The 16,363-nt window shown below is 41.2% G+C and overlaps 1 protein-coding gene across 6 annotated transcripts in view; it reads left to right on the top strand.

Annotated features, from left to right (window-relative positions):
* Positions 1-16,363, top strand: part of ppfia2 (PTPRF interacting protein alpha 2) — a 139,885-nt gene that overhangs the window by 120,344 nt on the left and 3,178 nt on the right. The window contains exons 16-29 of one of the 6 annotated variants that reach the window (XM_072377890.1): positions 751-780; positions 936-1,066; positions 1,487-1,668; positions 2,450-2,540; positions 5,567-5,648; positions 6,254-6,454; positions 8,711-8,773; positions 9,949-9,981; positions 10,116-10,291; positions 10,556-10,653; positions 10,743-10,918; positions 11,361-11,429; positions 12,347-12,503; positions 14,883-14,920. In XM_072377890.1, the coding sequence (XP_072233991.1) occupies positions 751-780; positions 936-1,066; positions 1,487-1,668; positions 2,450-2,540; positions 5,567-5,648; positions 6,254-6,454; positions 8,711-8,773; positions 9,949-9,981; positions 10,116-10,291; positions 10,556-10,653; positions 10,743-10,918; positions 11,361-11,429; positions 12,347-12,503; positions 14,883-14,920 (1,527 nt within the window). Of the gene's footprint in view, positions 1-750; positions 781-935; positions 1,067-1,486; positions 1,669-2,449; positions 2,541-5,566; positions 5,649-6,253; positions 6,455-8,612; positions 8,825-9,948; positions 9,982-10,115; positions 10,292-10,555; positions 10,654-10,742; positions 10,919-11,360; positions 11,430-12,346; positions 13,322-14,882; positions 14,975-16,363 lie in introns of those variants that run through there. The other 5 variants (XM_072377889.1, XM_072377887.1, XM_072377888.1 and 2 more) reach the window with 5 other exon arrangements.

The raw sequence follows: 16,363 nt of genomic DNA, 5'->3' as shown, positions 1-16,363 counted from the left end.
TTAAAAAATAACTGTGTTTTCAAAAAGTGTGGCTTATGTCACATTATTTCATCAGAGATGCTCTTTGCGTAGAATGCTGGAGTTTTCAGAAAAGCAACAGGGCAACCAATCCATTTTCATAGATCACTCCTAAGCTGTGACTCCTTGCTAGACATGTTCAGGCTGGGGTCACAAAGCATTTCCAGAATGTTTGTGAGTAGTTTATGGAAATAAAAAAAAAAAAAGGCTTTTGTAGTTTTTCTTGCCCTGTATACATGTACTTGACGTAAAATTGATGAAATATTGTTCAGAATTGCTATATCATTGTCAGTTTATACATGATGGACGCAACAAAAATGCATGAAGTTATGGAGACAAAAGTTTTGTATAAAAAGCCTTATTTGGTTACAGGTGTCGAAGAGATGCCTTACAGCTGTTCTTAAAACAGAACCTAACATGCTCCCCCTATTGACCTGTGGCTTTAACTGTCCAAATTTGGCCTGTTAAAGCCAGTTAATATCACGAGGCCCCTTATTAACACCAACACAAGTTTGTGATGTGGAAATGTCTTCTTTTTATCAATTGTCTTGTTTTCCAGTTCGTCCATATTTGTTTCTGAGTAGATTATCTGCTTTGTGGGCCTGTGATGGTGCATATCTACAAGGAAGAAGAACCAACTGTTTTTATTTAAATATTTTTTGGCAAAATGCAGTTTGTTTGTTTTTTGTCCATGCATAAAGAGAGTCTTATTTTTTTCTCTCCTCTGTACAGCCCAGTGATTTGAGGAAACACAGGAGAAAGGTACACTCAGTATTAACATCTTCAATATATAATTTAGCCGCACGTTCCCATAAATTCCGTTTAATGGCTGTTGGAGTGATGCTGTGAACAAATTATTGAGTCATCAGTCTCCAAGCGCTCCTCTAATGTCACCACCCTTTGCACTCATCCATCAGATAGCGGCAGTGGAAGAGGACGGCCGAGAGGACAAGGCCACCATTAAATGTGAAACGTCCCCCCCTGCGACGCCGCGCACTGTCCGAATGACACACACACTGCCAGCTTCCTCACACAACGATGCACGAGGGTAAGCTTCAGAAGACAGAAGGAAATGATTTGTTATCCTAGTGGGAGTGCAGCAATTTAACGTCAATACTTGAGGTGTACTAAAAAAAAATGTTTGTGGACTGTTTTTGGGTTGTTTTTTTGTTTTTTTTTTAGATGTTGTCATCTTAGTTCTGCCTTTTCTTTATTTGGATGAAAATGAGAAGATGAGGTTCCCACACATATTTCACCTCCCAAAGCGTAACTTGGGTAGAATTTCTAAACTGGGAAAAATGACACTGTGGAATATTGAATGCAATCAAATTCAGAAACTTTTGAAAATTGCTAAGAAATGGACGATGCAGCAAAGATCAAAGTCTGACTTCTGATTTAAAAGTCAGGAACCTAGATAGTAAGAGCCTTTTAAAAACTGTGTCACTTGTGTGGATATTTTGGCCCTCAGGATTGTGTCCTCTCTGGAGGCAGAAGCTAGCGCCCTAAGCAGTGTCGCCAGCAGCCAAGACTCCCTCCACAAGCAGCCAAAGAAAAAGGGCATCAAATCTTCAATCGGACGGCTGTTTGGCAAGAAGGAGAAAGGCCGAATGGCACATCTAGCACACAGACAGGTCATGGTAGATCCACAAGGTGAGTGCAGCTCAGTGGATTTTGGGTAAATTGAGAATGACTTCTATTTTATTTCACAGAATGATCTTACCACTAATGAGCGTTTTCAGTACTCAAGAGCATCTCTGCTTTAGTTCTGATGTAGATTTTTTTTTTTACGCTACATGTAACTAGTTTTAGATCATATTTAAAGATAAAGAAAATATCGCAGCATATCCGGCGTAAGACCCCAACTGAGCAGCAGATGCCAGGTATGTCATTTCAACGAGACATTTTTGAGAATATAGATCTATTTTGAAATAGAAGGTTTATTTTAAACGGTGACAATAGATTGACAGTTTACGGGGTTGTGGCATGGATGAGAGGAAATGGGCACACATCTTCTCTATATACAAAAATAGCTCGTCTCAAAAGACATTTTCTAACTCTCAAAAACGGGTGATATTTCAGTATATCTACATGTAAAATATATTCTCATTTCGGGATGTTTTTCATGGCGAAAATGTACTCTTTAAGAATGGTCAGTGAGCTCAACGTGTGGGGTTGAATTATATTACAAAGGTCGAACTTTCATACTAAACAGTACAGCCGTCTAATGAATATGTATAAATTAGTCTTAAATCATTGTTAAATTTAAATGGTCACACATTTATAGATCTTTTTTCCCCCTTTACCTTTATCCTTTTTTTTTTTTTTTTTGTTCTCTTGTTACATTTCTATGATTTTCTGACATGTTTTAAATAGATCTAATTGTTTTCAGATTGTCTTTACTGATTTCTGTCTCTGCTCCTTTCTTTATCAGCAACTATGATGGACTCAGATGTGTCGGGCCAGGACATGGGGGTGGGCAAGTTGGGAACTCAGGCTGAGAAGGACCGCAGATTGAAAAAGAAGTAAGCTTCAATCCAATTGCCACCTCACGAGTCACCAAAACAGCAGATTCAGTCGGACGCTCCTGTAGTTCCTCATTTAATACATCTGATAACATATCTGATTATTTAAATTCAAGTTTTGAAGTTATGTACGGAATATACTCACTGCTGCATTATAGTATAATTCACTGTGAGCTTTTATTCACAGAAGGTGGGTATAGTCTCCACCTCCTGTGTTTACCTTTTTACTCTCTCCCTGTGTTATATGTAATACCAAACCCACGCTGAGAACAGGATCAATAGAAAGCAGAAGCCGGATCAGTGTCCAGGAGCGGATATCAGTCTGGCTGTATTCAGACATAGAGCCAAAGTCAGACTATTGATCCAGCCTCAAAAGCCAATTAATCTCACAAAGGTGCTTTGCCAATTTGGGAGCAATAGACGGCTTTCCTAACGCACTGCATTTAGATGACACTCACACACTCATATTGGGTGCCCTCCAGGAAAAGAGGAAACCTTTCACAAATCAAATTTCAGCAGGAGTGTTGCAAAACACAGTCTGTGCGTGTGTGTGTGCGTGTGTGTGTGTGCGCGCATTTGCCATGCCCCTGTGCCAAATGATGAATGTCATTTGCTCGAAGTGCACATTGAGTTGTCATGACAAATAACTTTGCCTCCCATGTAGTTGGTCAATAGAAAGTATTGTTTGTTGTATGTTGACAAATGTGCTGTTTTACTTCCACTGCACTGACTTTTTCATAGCAGTGTCCGGGATTCAGGCTACACCCCACCACCTTGCATCTTGGTGCCTCCTCCACTCTGCATGCCATTAAGCTGCCTGCACTATTACCATTTCAGCATCTTGATCGATCAAAACTGCTGTGATCTCATTGTTGATATGTTTTTGGTTTTTTTTTTTCTTTCTCCCTCGAGAAGTAACAAGTATCTGAATGTAACTGAGCATTTGAATGTAAGACCACGGTGGGGGAGGAGGGGGTCTTGCTGTGTTTCCGTGCATTTCTCATTTCTTCTGCTGCACGAGATGTGGTCAGGACTGCATTGTAGAAGATGACATTTTCTTTGACTGGGCTACAGATACTCCAGTAAATGAATGTCCTCCATTGTGAGATGTATGTCTGTGGGTGTGCGCACACGTGTTTTTGTTTAGAGCCGTATTGTTAATTGACTATTAACTCATTAACATTTGTGCACTTTTGTCTCCCCGTCGCTCTTTCTCTCCCTCTTTCTCTCTGACTCTTTCCTATCTGACCCTTCCTCTCCCTCATCATCCTCTGACTCTAACAAAGCGGGTAAGTTGTGAGGATGTATAACTGACCTCCTGGATATGACCATTGTCTCAGCCATAGTGCCCTGTCTGCCATCTCTCCTGTCTGTCCACCATCTCCTGAAAGACCAGTGCCAAAGCTGACGTCTATTATCTATCTATCCTTCATTGCTCTTAATGATGCCATTGCTTTCTTTCTTTTTTTTTTCATTTACCACACAAAGATGTTTCTTCCCCCTTTTTACAGTTCAGTAGCAGCTGCGTCCATGGCTGCTGGACAGAGAATGTGCCGCCGCTAAAACTGGGGCCAAATTCTTACACCCAGAATGTCTTCCTCTCCTTATATGTGTCTCTATTTGTGTGAAATAACCAGCAGCAATATCTGGTTATGGGAGCGTCAAAGGTTCTTTTAGTTTGTATGATTTATCATAACCGTTTCCTTACTTCCCTTTCCCCAGCTATGTTCAGTGGATGTATTTCTCCATGCATTAGACCTGACCTGAACATAAAACATGAGCTATCTTCCCCCATGTGCTGGATAGATAAGACTGTGAATGTACCTGGGTGTGTTTGGATGAACACATTTCTTCTATCACCTGTAGGCTTTTGTTTGCCATATATGCTGTGTTTAAGTGCCCTTTCACTGTACTGAGGCCTTCAACCTTGAGGTGCGACATGTACATTGTTTATTACCAAGCCCACTCCTTCTATTTGTCAACCTCTTTGACAAAACACTCAAGGAATGGGTTGTTGTTTGGTTATGAAATGTGTTCAAAAAATAGAATAAGAACTGTTGTTTTTTTTGTGTGGGTGTGAGTAAGTGTGTGTTTCTTGATTTTTACGTTTGCCGGGCAATTTTAGGCGCTTTTCTATCTCGATGTGGGAGGATTGAGCACAAAAAAAAAAAAGAAAAACCTTCTGTGCATGACGAACCAGGAGGATCTATTTGCTGCCCCTCATCGATGAGGTGCAATTTACATCGTGCTGACTAGGTCGGCTCCAAGTGAGGGGATAACAAAATACCATTCAGCACTATTAGGATGCACCTGCTAAACAAAACCATGCAGCACGGAACAGAAATGTGAGGAAAAGTTGCACTTAAAATAATCCTCCTGCATGATTCAAACACATCCACATCAAAAATATATAAGTGCAAGAAGAAGAAAAAAATCTTTCTCAGCAGAATAAAGTGTGAGTGGTTGAACTGGGATGAGTTGGGTAATTGTGCTTAGATGAGCAGTTTGGTGTCCAGCTTCACTGAGCAGCTACTGCAGCAAAGTGCCTTCCAGGTATGTGTGTGTATTTGCTCTCAGCAAATACAGTAATGTACCTGAGACAGCTCCTCCTCCAAATTGGGTATTTTGTGCAGTGAGGAATTGACGAATCACTAGATCGCGAAAAATTGTGCAAAAAATTTACTTTGTGTAATCCAAAGCCTGTCTGCGAGTGCTGCTACAGTTGTGTGAGTGTGCCACTGCGTTAGCACAGAGATAAAGGAAATGTTGCCCTTTTCAACGCTCCTGGTGTATAGGCTGGACTGAGAGATAAAACGTGAGACTCCTCTCATACACAATACATACAAGAGAGAACTCTCCACACATAAAGAACAGCAAAGCAATGTTAATGCAGAAATGTGGGTAAGTGTGTGAGGATGTGAGAGTTCAAGAGGGGTGTGGTGTTGTATCGGACTGAGCAAATATGCGTTTCAAATAACGTAGACGTTAATGTGTTCACACGAGGTCTTCTCTGTTCCTGCCCTCAGACATGAGCTGCTGGAGGAGGCCAGGAGAAAAGGTTTACCTTTCGCCCAGTGGGACGGCCCCACGGTTGTAGCATGGCTGGAGGTAAATGGTCTCCATTTGTGGAAGAAACTACTCTTAGTGCCTAAATTCAAACTTGAGGCATGCAAAGACCTGATAATTTTGTCTAAACATTGACCCTGTGTCCACGACTCAGTATTAATATTTAAAAACAGTCTAATAACTAATCAAATTAATGATTCAGGTCAAATAGAAAAATGCACTTCTGCCCCCTAAAGGCCAGTGGAGGGCACACAGGTGTTTTAAACCTTTCAATCCCTTTATCACAATGTTCCAGATAAGAATGGAGTGATATTTTTGAGGTTGCATTTTAAACTGACACTGGATATTTTGAGAGCTACCACTTTTGATGCCAGACAGCAAGTGCTGCAGTAACATGTCATCCATAAATATGACAAGATAGAAAAAGCTGTGAAACAGTGTGCTGATTCTTCAGGGACAAAATCCTGCCCTGAAACTCTGGATAGTGTTGAAATACTTGCAAATACATATTCATATATAAAATAAAACCATATCACTACCACTGATTTGTTCATCCTTAATACAGTGGTGGAGTTTCAGTTTTACCTTTTACCAAACTCAACATCTCTTGTTTCATTGTCTCCTCTCCTCTCCTTCGCTGGATGAAGCTGTGGCTGGGAATGCCGGCCTGGTACGTGGCCGCGTGCCGTGCCAACGTGAAGAGCGGTGCCATCATGTCGGCTCTTTCCGACACGGAGATCCAGAGGGAGATCGGAATCAGCAACCCTCTGCACCGACTCAAACTTCGCTTGGCCATCCAGGAAATGGTCTCCCTAACCAGCCCCTCAGCCCCGCCCACCTCCAGAACCGTGAGTTGTAGAGATGTGTGAACATAGATGCAGGCTGGCATTACAATTCATCAAACATTTGTTGAAAGCATTTGGAGGAAGAAGCAGTCTCGCAATTTGAGTGGAACTGGCAAAACAAAGAAAAACCTTGAACCAAAAAGATGTGATTTTAGCTCGGCACCAGGATTTGGACACGAGAAAGCAAAATGGAGATCAAAATCCAGCGACCAGTAGCTCAAAAACTGACCAATTAAAATTTAAATTCACACATGCATACAGCACAAGTTTAATAGATACTAAGCTTGAAGAAAAGTAACCACCAGCAAACTTTTGATACAACCATTATGCTGCCAATGCATTTATTGTTAACCTTCATTTGAACCTGAAGAGTTGATTTTTGGATCCAGCGTACATTCGTTTATCGTCACACTTGTTTACTTCGCCCTTTATTTATTTTATTTGAAGAGGAGGTACAAAAGTTCAGTTTCTTCTGAGCACAAGAATTCCAATTTGCTGACTCATTATTATAGACTTTTTCAAAATGCACATCAGCATTTAAAATGTTTGGGAAAATGCTGCCAACACCAGCTTCAAGTGTAAAAAGTTTATGTTGTAGTTTGGAAACTGGTAAGTTTGAGGTGTTTTGTTTCCTTTGAGGAGAGTAGACAGGCTCACAGTTTTCCCACCAAACATATTTCTGGTTTCTCTCTCATCTTTAACCTGTAAAACTACTTTAAATAGCATTTTTGCACTGCTGTACGTTTCCCTTTACATTTTCTAATCTGTCCAAAGCTCTTCAACTGCATTGTATTTATAAAGGTGCAGCACAAACAAACTGGCTAGCGTGTTCACATCTGTACAGCTAGATTTTTCCCAATAACAGCAAGAGCTGGTCTTCATAAAAGTATCTCAAATTGCTACCTTCAAAGCAACTGACAAATGTTTGACTGTTTTTGTTTTTTTTTTCTTGTGCACGACGCCTTCACACATGGCTGACACATTTACAGCTGTCTGGCTCACGCTAAGCACAACTGCCGGCAGTATTTCTATATGCTGCATTCCAAATGTTTGAAATTAGTAAGTGATCGGCGGTGGAGGACTGAGATGTTACGTTTATGGCTCCCTGTTGTCATGGTAATTGCACACAGTCTCTGAGGACTGCTGCTCTTAATGATACAGTTGAGGCTGCACACCGCAGAGCAAAGACTAATGTGCTGTGTACAGGAGTACAGAGACGCCTATAGTGCAGCTTACTGGATGTATACAAGACTTGAGAAGTTACGCAGTGCTGTATTAATGCAAAATTCATGGTTTTTGGTTTTTAGACACCAGTTTGCATGCAACCCTCATAACTGAAAAGCTAACCATGCTATATTTCCCCCCATGTTACCCTTTCACCTCATCTATTAGATCACTTCTTTAAAGACCAACCCTACCCCTTAACAGAGGGGGTTAACTGATCTTGTTTTTGAACAGTTTTCTTCACTTTATCTTAACTAGAACTCCATCTCTGAACCACAAATGTGCAATGAATTCAATTTGCAGGACTATGTCAAGTACTGCAAGCCAATAAGGCCTAAAAAAGATGCACTTCTGTGTTTATTTATGAATTATATTCCTCTTTGTATAGTATTGGAAGCAGTCACAGTGGGAGATGCATACAGAAAATAATCAAGCATATGATTAGTTTGTCCACAAACTGAATTGTAAATTAAATATATCTTCATTTTTTGGGGGGGACTGAGAGGCTGTTTATCTGCCCAAGTAATTTCATAAGGTCACTCAGAGAAAATGAGATGGCATTTTGTAATTGCCAAGACAAAAGAAAACCAAAAATAGAACAATGACTCACAAGTTGTGACAAGAGATGGATAAGATGTGGCAAAAAAAACCTACTTTAGTTACGCATTGTTCTGACATTTGATTGGACAGAACTTCGACTGGCAGGAGATGGATGGAGAGGGATGAGTAATGTGGGGTTTATGTGTCTGCTGTTATTGATACTAATTTAGTGTTCTATGTTATGCATGGCAACTGTCTTTGTTATTTGTGGTACTGTATCGTATGCCAAAGTTCGGATATTCTGTTCTGTGCTGTGTTTTTGTCCTTTGCACATGCCCTTTGACCCCTGGCGGGTTTCATCATCTGACTGTGATGCTATAACACTATTGGCTTACAGTGGTGCTGCTCTTCTTCTTTAACACTGCTTGCCCCTCCTACCGGACCTCTACTACCAACCCTGCCGCTGCTCCGTCTCTTGGGCTCGTCCCCTTGTAGCCGTCAGGCAATGTTTGGGTGACCCATGAGGAGATGGAGACCCTGGCAGCCCCTTCCAAAACGGTCAGTCCCATTGTGTCCTTTACCATCACCCTTTTCTTTTTGTCAGTTCTTACTGTGTCTGGGTGTGCGAGACTTATTACCTGGGCTGAATGAGGAGGGACGTGACTGACAGAGAAGGCATGCAACAGTTAAACTCTCCCCTGGACTGTGAACCTCCTGTCGATACTAAAGGTCAGCTTGAAGCCTTTTGTTGCTGATGAAGGCTCAGAGAAGGTTTGAGTCAGTTTGCTCTGCAGGTTTGGTTCTGGCGCATCAACATAATGAAGGTCACGAATCACCAAATCTAAGCGGTTTCTCTCTGTGGTGCCGTTACTCACAGCACATCTCAGAGTTATTTAAATCCCATTTAGAATTTAGCTTCTTTTTTCTTGGTTCACGCATCAGGGAGTCAGCCCACTGACTCGCTGCAGAGAGATGTACATGTTACAGATCGCATACATACAGTGCCTTCTTCCTTTTTGGCATTTTCCCCAATTTTCTTGCCTTGCACCTTGAAAGTAAAATCAGTTTTTGGGGGGAAGCTGCATCAACCGATAAATGCAACCTGCCTACCACTTTGAGCATTTTCAATAGTGAGAAATGAAAATTTGAACATGCATAAGTTCCCACCCACAAACTTAATCTTTGTGGGTGGGAACTCGTGCATGCTTATGCAACACTTACCCAAATAGACTTGGAGCTGTTTGTCTATACGTTTGGCAGATTATGCATTTTATTTAGATAAAACTGCCCCAACTCTCTGAGGCCGAGTGGTTCTGCTGATGTTTGACATTTGGATTGAGGTGTGGGCTTTGACAAAGCAATTCAAATAAATTAAAAACCTAATTCATGTTCATCCCCTTGGCTCAACCCCTGCATTTTGCAGAGGTGGGGATCAAAGAGTAGGGGTCATCTCACTGGATGACCACTTGCCTTCCTTGCATCTGCATAACTTTTTTCCAGCGCAAATGCAAACTCTCAAGCTAACAAAAACTCGCCTTGTAAAAACCGGTTCACATGCATTTTAAGATTGTGATTGTATTTTCTTTTTCCTTAAATAAATATACAAGTGTATAGTTTTATTTTGGTGCCAGTTTCTTTTTTAAAAGGGTTTTAATATAGTTTGAAGCAGTGAAGACATCTTCATTTAATCTCAAAAGAAACATTTTTTCTTTTTTCCCTTCTGTTTGATTCAGAAGTCAGACTCTGAAGAGGGAAGCTGGGCACAGGTAATCTTGAAAACTCACTGTCTTCTTACATCAGTGTCAAAATATCCTCAATAAAAACCGTCAGTTGTCATTTTTGAGCTTCCGAAAGAACAAAGGTGGACTGGTGCTGGTTTGATTTACACTTTTCCTCACAGACTCTCGCTTATGGGGACATGAACCATGAGTGGATAGGGAACGAGTGGCTGCCCAGTCTTGGACTACCTCAGTACCGCAGCTATTTCATGGAGTGCCTGGTGGATGCCCGCATGCTGGACCACCTCACCAAGAAGGACCTGAGGGTGCACCTTAAAATGGTGGATAGCTTCCACAGGTACTGGACTCAGCTCAGTAGCTTCTTGTAACTGACGGCATAAAACGCACAAAACAAAACAGACTTCAATGACGCCATCAAAATCTGCTACATTTTCAAACTAAAGATGGTCATTTTGATTTTTAGATGCCTTAAATATGTACAATATCCAATATTCTACAATTATTTCTGCTCCTAAAACATTGTTTTATCAAGGTTCTGAGCAATTAAAGTAGAACATGTTTATTGAATTGATATTGTTTGACTGTGATTTCCTGAAATTAGAACAAGTTTACAGTATGGAATCATGTGTCTGAAGAAGCTCAACTATGACAGGAAGGAACTGGAGAGGCGTAGGGAACAGAGCCTGCATGAGATGAGAGGCAAGACTACCCCTGAATAACAATCGATCAACCTCGGACGAGATGGAGATGTGAAAAGATCTGTGGTGAGCTTCCATTTGTCTTTGCAGATGTACTGGTGTGGAGTAATGAGCGGGTCATCCGCTGGGTGCAGAGTATAGGCCTGAGGGACTACGCCAACATTCTGCTGGAGAGCGGTGTGCACGGAGCTCTGGTTGCCCTGGATGACAACTTTGACTACACCAGCCTGGCATTGCTCCTCCAGATTCCCAACCAAAACACTCAGGTACTGCAGCCACACAAATACTGGCCTGTCAGACCGCTGTGCTTCTGCTAATTCTCTGTACTCACGAAGCTCGTTTTGAACTCAAATTGCATGAATAGGAAAAAGACTTTATTGTGAAGCAGATATTCTCAAGTTATCATTGGGGAAGTAAGGTGTGAAATATGGGCAGATATATCTTCCGTCACTGGCTTCGATCTAAAAATAGAGGATTGCTGCTATTGGCCTTCAAAAGCTGATAGAATCTAAATAAGAACAAGCAAATTTGCCAACTGTCACTCTGGCAGGTCGCCCTGTAAATGTTCACTGCTCATGTTGAATATAATGGGCTAAAATGAATATGAAGCACAAATAATGTAATGTGTCAGCTGCCACCATTACCACACTGCTAAAAATAGCTGGACTTTTTTTAAAATTTGTATTTATTTTTATTATCCCCCTTCAGGCACGTCAGCTTCTGGAGCGAGAGTACAATAATCTGCTGGCGCTGGGAACTGACAGGAGACTGGATGAGGTGAGCAGAAACTATCACACTCAAGGCATCGCACCGCTGTGAGATTAAAATGTACAAGAACTACGTGTGTGAAAAGCTGTGGGCTTCCATAGAGGGGAGGTAGCAGCCAGATGCTGCACCTCTATAAAAACAGAAGTTTTGGTCTCTTTGATTGTAAGCAAGTTGGTTCTTTTTGTTTTGTACACATTTATGTAAAAAGATAAATGTAATGCATAAAAGGACCACTATGCAAAGGTTGTTGGAGATTTTAACTCTCAGACAACTTCCACTGTGGTCTAAGACTGTAATTGGTGTGTTAGGATTATGGCCCGGTCACAGCTATCATTAGAACAAGGCAGGGCTTTAATGATTAGTCATCGGAAGAAAACCTTTTCTTTTATTCTCTGGAAAAGAGAAAATTATGAACTAGCGTGGTGTATAGTGGAAACAAGTCTTTCTGATTGATTATATTATTGGCCTAAAAGAGCAATGGTATGTTTGGAGGGAAAAAAAATGAAAAATGATGCTTTCCTGTAGGGAAGGAACACACACTAATAAACAAAAGAATGTATGGATTTAATTTTATACCAGCAAAGTCTAATGATTTTGACAGCACAAAGAGTTTCAGGCTACACATCAGGGGATCCTTACAGTACAGACCTAAACTTTGTTGAAAACTGATGTATAATTCAGTAAGAGGATAGAGAACACTAGGCAGCTCAAGAATCGCGTAAACCTACTGCAAATAAGGCCGAAAATGCTTCCAAAAGGAGGCGTTTGAGTACAAACCTTTTTTCCAAATTTAAACTCAAGGAAATCTTACAAGACAAAAGAACTGCATCATCTTGGAAATCAGGGTTACCCTTTACTGGTCCTCAAAGAACATTTAATCTACGTTTAACACTGACAAATAGTTTTTTACACTTCTTGTCCATCAGTGCGATGACAAAGACTTCCGGGGTCCGTCGTGGCGGAGGCAGTTTCCTCCCCGGGACATCCACGGTATCAGTATGATGCCTGGTTCAGCAGAAACGCTCCCTGCTGGGTTCCGTCTCACTACGACGTCTGGTCACTCCCGAAGACTGCCGCCTGAGGGTGAGAGCCTGCCTCACACACACGACCTTCACTCACCTGCTGGCAACATTTTCCTCTCAAAAAATCAAATGACTGTGTGGCACTTTGGCTTTGTTTTTATGGTAAATAAAAAGCGATTAAAGCTGGAGTCTAACACAAGTCTAGCTTTTAAACGCAACAGCAAAACAGAGCTTACGTCCCACCTGTTGCACAGGTAGCTCAGAGCACCACACCTGAGAGCAGGAGTTTCTGCTTGTGCTGTTTGTAAGGAGCATTCTGACTGTGTCTCTTGTTCTCTCTGACTCTGGCGGCTGCTTCGTAGTCCTCTATGAGGCGCTGGATGATAGTCCTGACGACATGTATTTGGACTGGTTTCAAGGTCAGCTATGCCTCTCTGAAGGTTCTGGGCTTTTTAGCCCTGCGTGCACTATTATTCAACGCACTCTCTTCTCCTCCTCCTCCTCCTCCCATGATCTCTGCCAACCACTCTCCTGCTGTATCTCTCCTGTTCTCCGTGGTTTCTCACCCTCACCTTTCTCTACAACTTTATTTCCAAAATCCAACTCCAAGGGTGTTGTTTTGCAGAGTTGCAAAATAGATATGCCACCCTGGTGGTTTTAAACCAAAAACTAAAAAACTAGGGGGTCAAGTTATGGATTAGGACCCATGCTTGCTGGTACAACCCTTGAAGTAATGAAGCAGCAAAAGGTGGCTGAGCAGTGCTATGTAAGTTGGCCTGAATCAGGAGGTTTACATAGGTGAACAATACATTTTGGATGTTTCAAGTATTAAAACTGACAGTCTGTGCCATTCCTCATCCCAATGTTGTGAAAAGAGAATACTGGCTGAAACGGGCTCGGGTTGAAGGACAATGCTGGTTTATTGCAAATTGAGCCCTGTATTTGTGACCATATTAACATTGCAGCCTCTGCTAACAGTTACCCACTGTGGGCTCTGTTTGACATTAAAGACTGCTGGTGCTATCAGAAAGCTTTACAGCCCCATTTGGACAATGAGTACAGTACAGAGGTTAATAATGGGCCGCAGTAGCATGGCTCGTCTCTATCCAGCAGAAATGTGCCTGCTGGGGTAAAGTGACTCAACCCAGGTCAATCAAAGTTTCAAAAGTCAAGATGATGACTTAATAATGGCTCATTGCAGCGCTGTGTTCATGTAACAGCTTACTCTCCTTCGCAGTGATAGTAATAGGGGCCTGTATCATATGCACAAACTTGTTTTTCACATGTATGACCATGCTTCATAAATATAATGGCTATAAGATTAATGTGATTGTGACATAGTCAAACAGTCTGTCTCCAGGGGTAACAGTAGGTCATGTAGAAGCTTCGCAGGGACAGTGATCCACCTAAACCCTCTGAAGGAATCCTACTTAAAATTGTTCCTTGTTAAACACAAAATAGGCTTGAAACTGGGCTCCTAATACAAGGCCAAGCAAACGCACAAGACTGTGATACTCTTTGCACTGCTGTCTCAGACAGATAGTGTCATACTACGACCTCTCCATGCACAACTGTCAGACTGAGTTATCATCTGCTGAGAATGTGAAGGCATACGTCCTCTATTTGGTGCTCATGGTGGAAAAATAATAAATGAACAGTAAACAGACAAAAGGAAAAGGGATTAGGCTGGAAATGCAGGCTGGGTAAAGTCCATATATTGCCATAGAATACAAAAAAAGAAAAGATTTGCCACAGCTTTTTATTTATTTATTTTTAATAAAACACAGGTAGACATTTCTTAGCCAGATGAGCACTTATGTGAAAACTGTCTTCATCAGTAAAAGTTAGTTTGTTCAATTGCCGATAATTGAACAATATATATTTCAAATATAGACGAATCTGAGCACCTCTAGATAAGCTGTAAGGCTGACGGATGGAGGGAACAAACTCGGTCTCCTGCTGAAGCACCTGCAATATTGCCCACTTGGGTCTGGATACACAATTGAGTTACATCCAAACTTGGAATAGACCAGGATTGTCCTTTCAATGGATGCAGAGTGTATCAGCAGCTGGAAATCATCCAAATGCACTGATTTTTGGCCAGAATTCTTCTTTAACAAGTTGTTCCCTGACACTAAAACAGCTTTTTTTGTGTTCCTGTGTCTCTAATCACTGTATTTCCTGGTTTGTGATGCCCGCTATAACCTAAAATGTAGTTGCTGGTGGTGTCCACTCAAAATAAGAACTTCCTTTGAGTGATCCATGGCTTTCTCCTAAGGGTGACCATACAAGTAACCACCATTGTGTGGAAAAAGTATTGCTCGTCACTGTTGAAGATGTCTAACCTTGAGGGGGAAGGAACCAGAGTAAACTCGTCTTTCCTTCTCCCTGTGATATGGGAACAGTTTTAATCATTCCATCTTACTGTCTCCCCCTACAGTCGGACCTTCTGCGGTGCAGCGACTGGACAGTTCCACGGTGAGAACCTACTCCTGCTGAGAGGAGGAAGAGGGGAACCTTAAACTGTACGCTGTATGTAACACAACACAGACTCTCGCTCTGTTAAGTATACAGGTTTGAGTAGCACTTAAAACAGCTTTTAGATACAAGATGGCAGGGCTAGCAGAGAGCTGCAGCCTCATCCTGACGTCTGCCCAAGAAGAGGAGTCCATTACAGTCAAAGCTTTAAAAACCTGCTTAAACACAGAATTCACTATTTCACACCCAGATGAAAGATCATTTACATGATTGCACAGTCTGCTATATTAAGCCTTGTCAGAGCTACTTGGACTATAAAATGGCTGTGAACTAGATTAACCAGATGCTGAAACTTTAAGCTTCCTCCCAGTTCTTCAGTATTTGTCCAAAAACAAATCCTTTTATACACTACAGTGTATCAAAGGACGAGCGTACTACCCATGAAATGAGTATACAGCTTAGCCTTTTCAAAAGATGAAACAAGCATTAACAAATGGAAGACATTCATGAAATTACTTCAAACAACCACTGTAGTAGTTAATGTTAACTCTTGGTTGCAGCCATACGAGTGCACCTGGTTTTTAATAACTGGTAGAGAACCTGGTTAGCTCGTACTTTGCTACTACTTCAGTCAGCCTTACACATACTTTGTGAGACTGACTTTGACGACCTACAGTAGCAAGTGGCCTACACAGGATCTGAAATGCAACCAGGTATGTTTTTGGTGGAAACTGCTTTCTGTGTCCTCCAAAACAAATCAGAGCTGATCTAAGATATTTGAACAAACACTGAACATCATAGCTTTCATAAAGTTAGGATCTACTGCAGCGTTGTTAGATCATGTAAGCCAGTTAAATTAGAATCTGCTTTCCAAGAAGCATTCAGAAAAACACAAAACCCATAAAAACATCAGATTAGTTAACCGTAGATTACAGGACTTGTGTTGAATTCAGACCCTTCCTGCTCTTATCTCAGGGAGATGAACAAATATTGGTCACAGTTGGCTTTTTCTTGTTCATATGAATCACTTTGACTTAAAATCTGCCTGCAGAGTAGCTGAGGAGTTTATTTCCATACATTTCACATATTGCCCTACATAAACTTTCCCTCTCCTCTCAATATCTTTAGGGAAGCCATAGATCTGGACGTCTTTCTCAGATCCCGCGGTGTGTTCAAAAGCTGCACAAATAACCATAAGAGATTTTTAAACTGAGGTTTTTGCAAAATAGAAAACAGTTATATGTACAATTAGACCGTAAGTTCTCTCCTCTTCTGACTCAACATTGAAGGGTAAAGATAACGTCAAATTATAATATTATAATGCAAGTCATAGGTTTCAGTCTGGTTTAAATCTGCTAAAGAAAAAAAAAAAAGGTATGGGCTGTTTTTTTTTTTGTTTTTTTTTTTAACTGGATACGTAGGAAGGAAATGAAAGCTTTTCAT

Source organism: Leuresthes tenuis, unplaced genomic scaffold (assembly GCF_036924035.1).
Source record: "Leuresthes tenuis unplaced genomic scaffold, fLeuTen1.0.hap1 SCAF_23, whole genome shotgun sequence".
Lineage (NCBI taxonomy): Eukaryota > Metazoa > Chordata > Actinopteri > Atheriniformes > Atherinopsidae > Leuresthes > Leuresthes tenuis.
The sequence above is the reverse complement of the archived record's forward strand: the minus strand, read 5'-3'. Positions and strand labels throughout refer to the sequence as shown.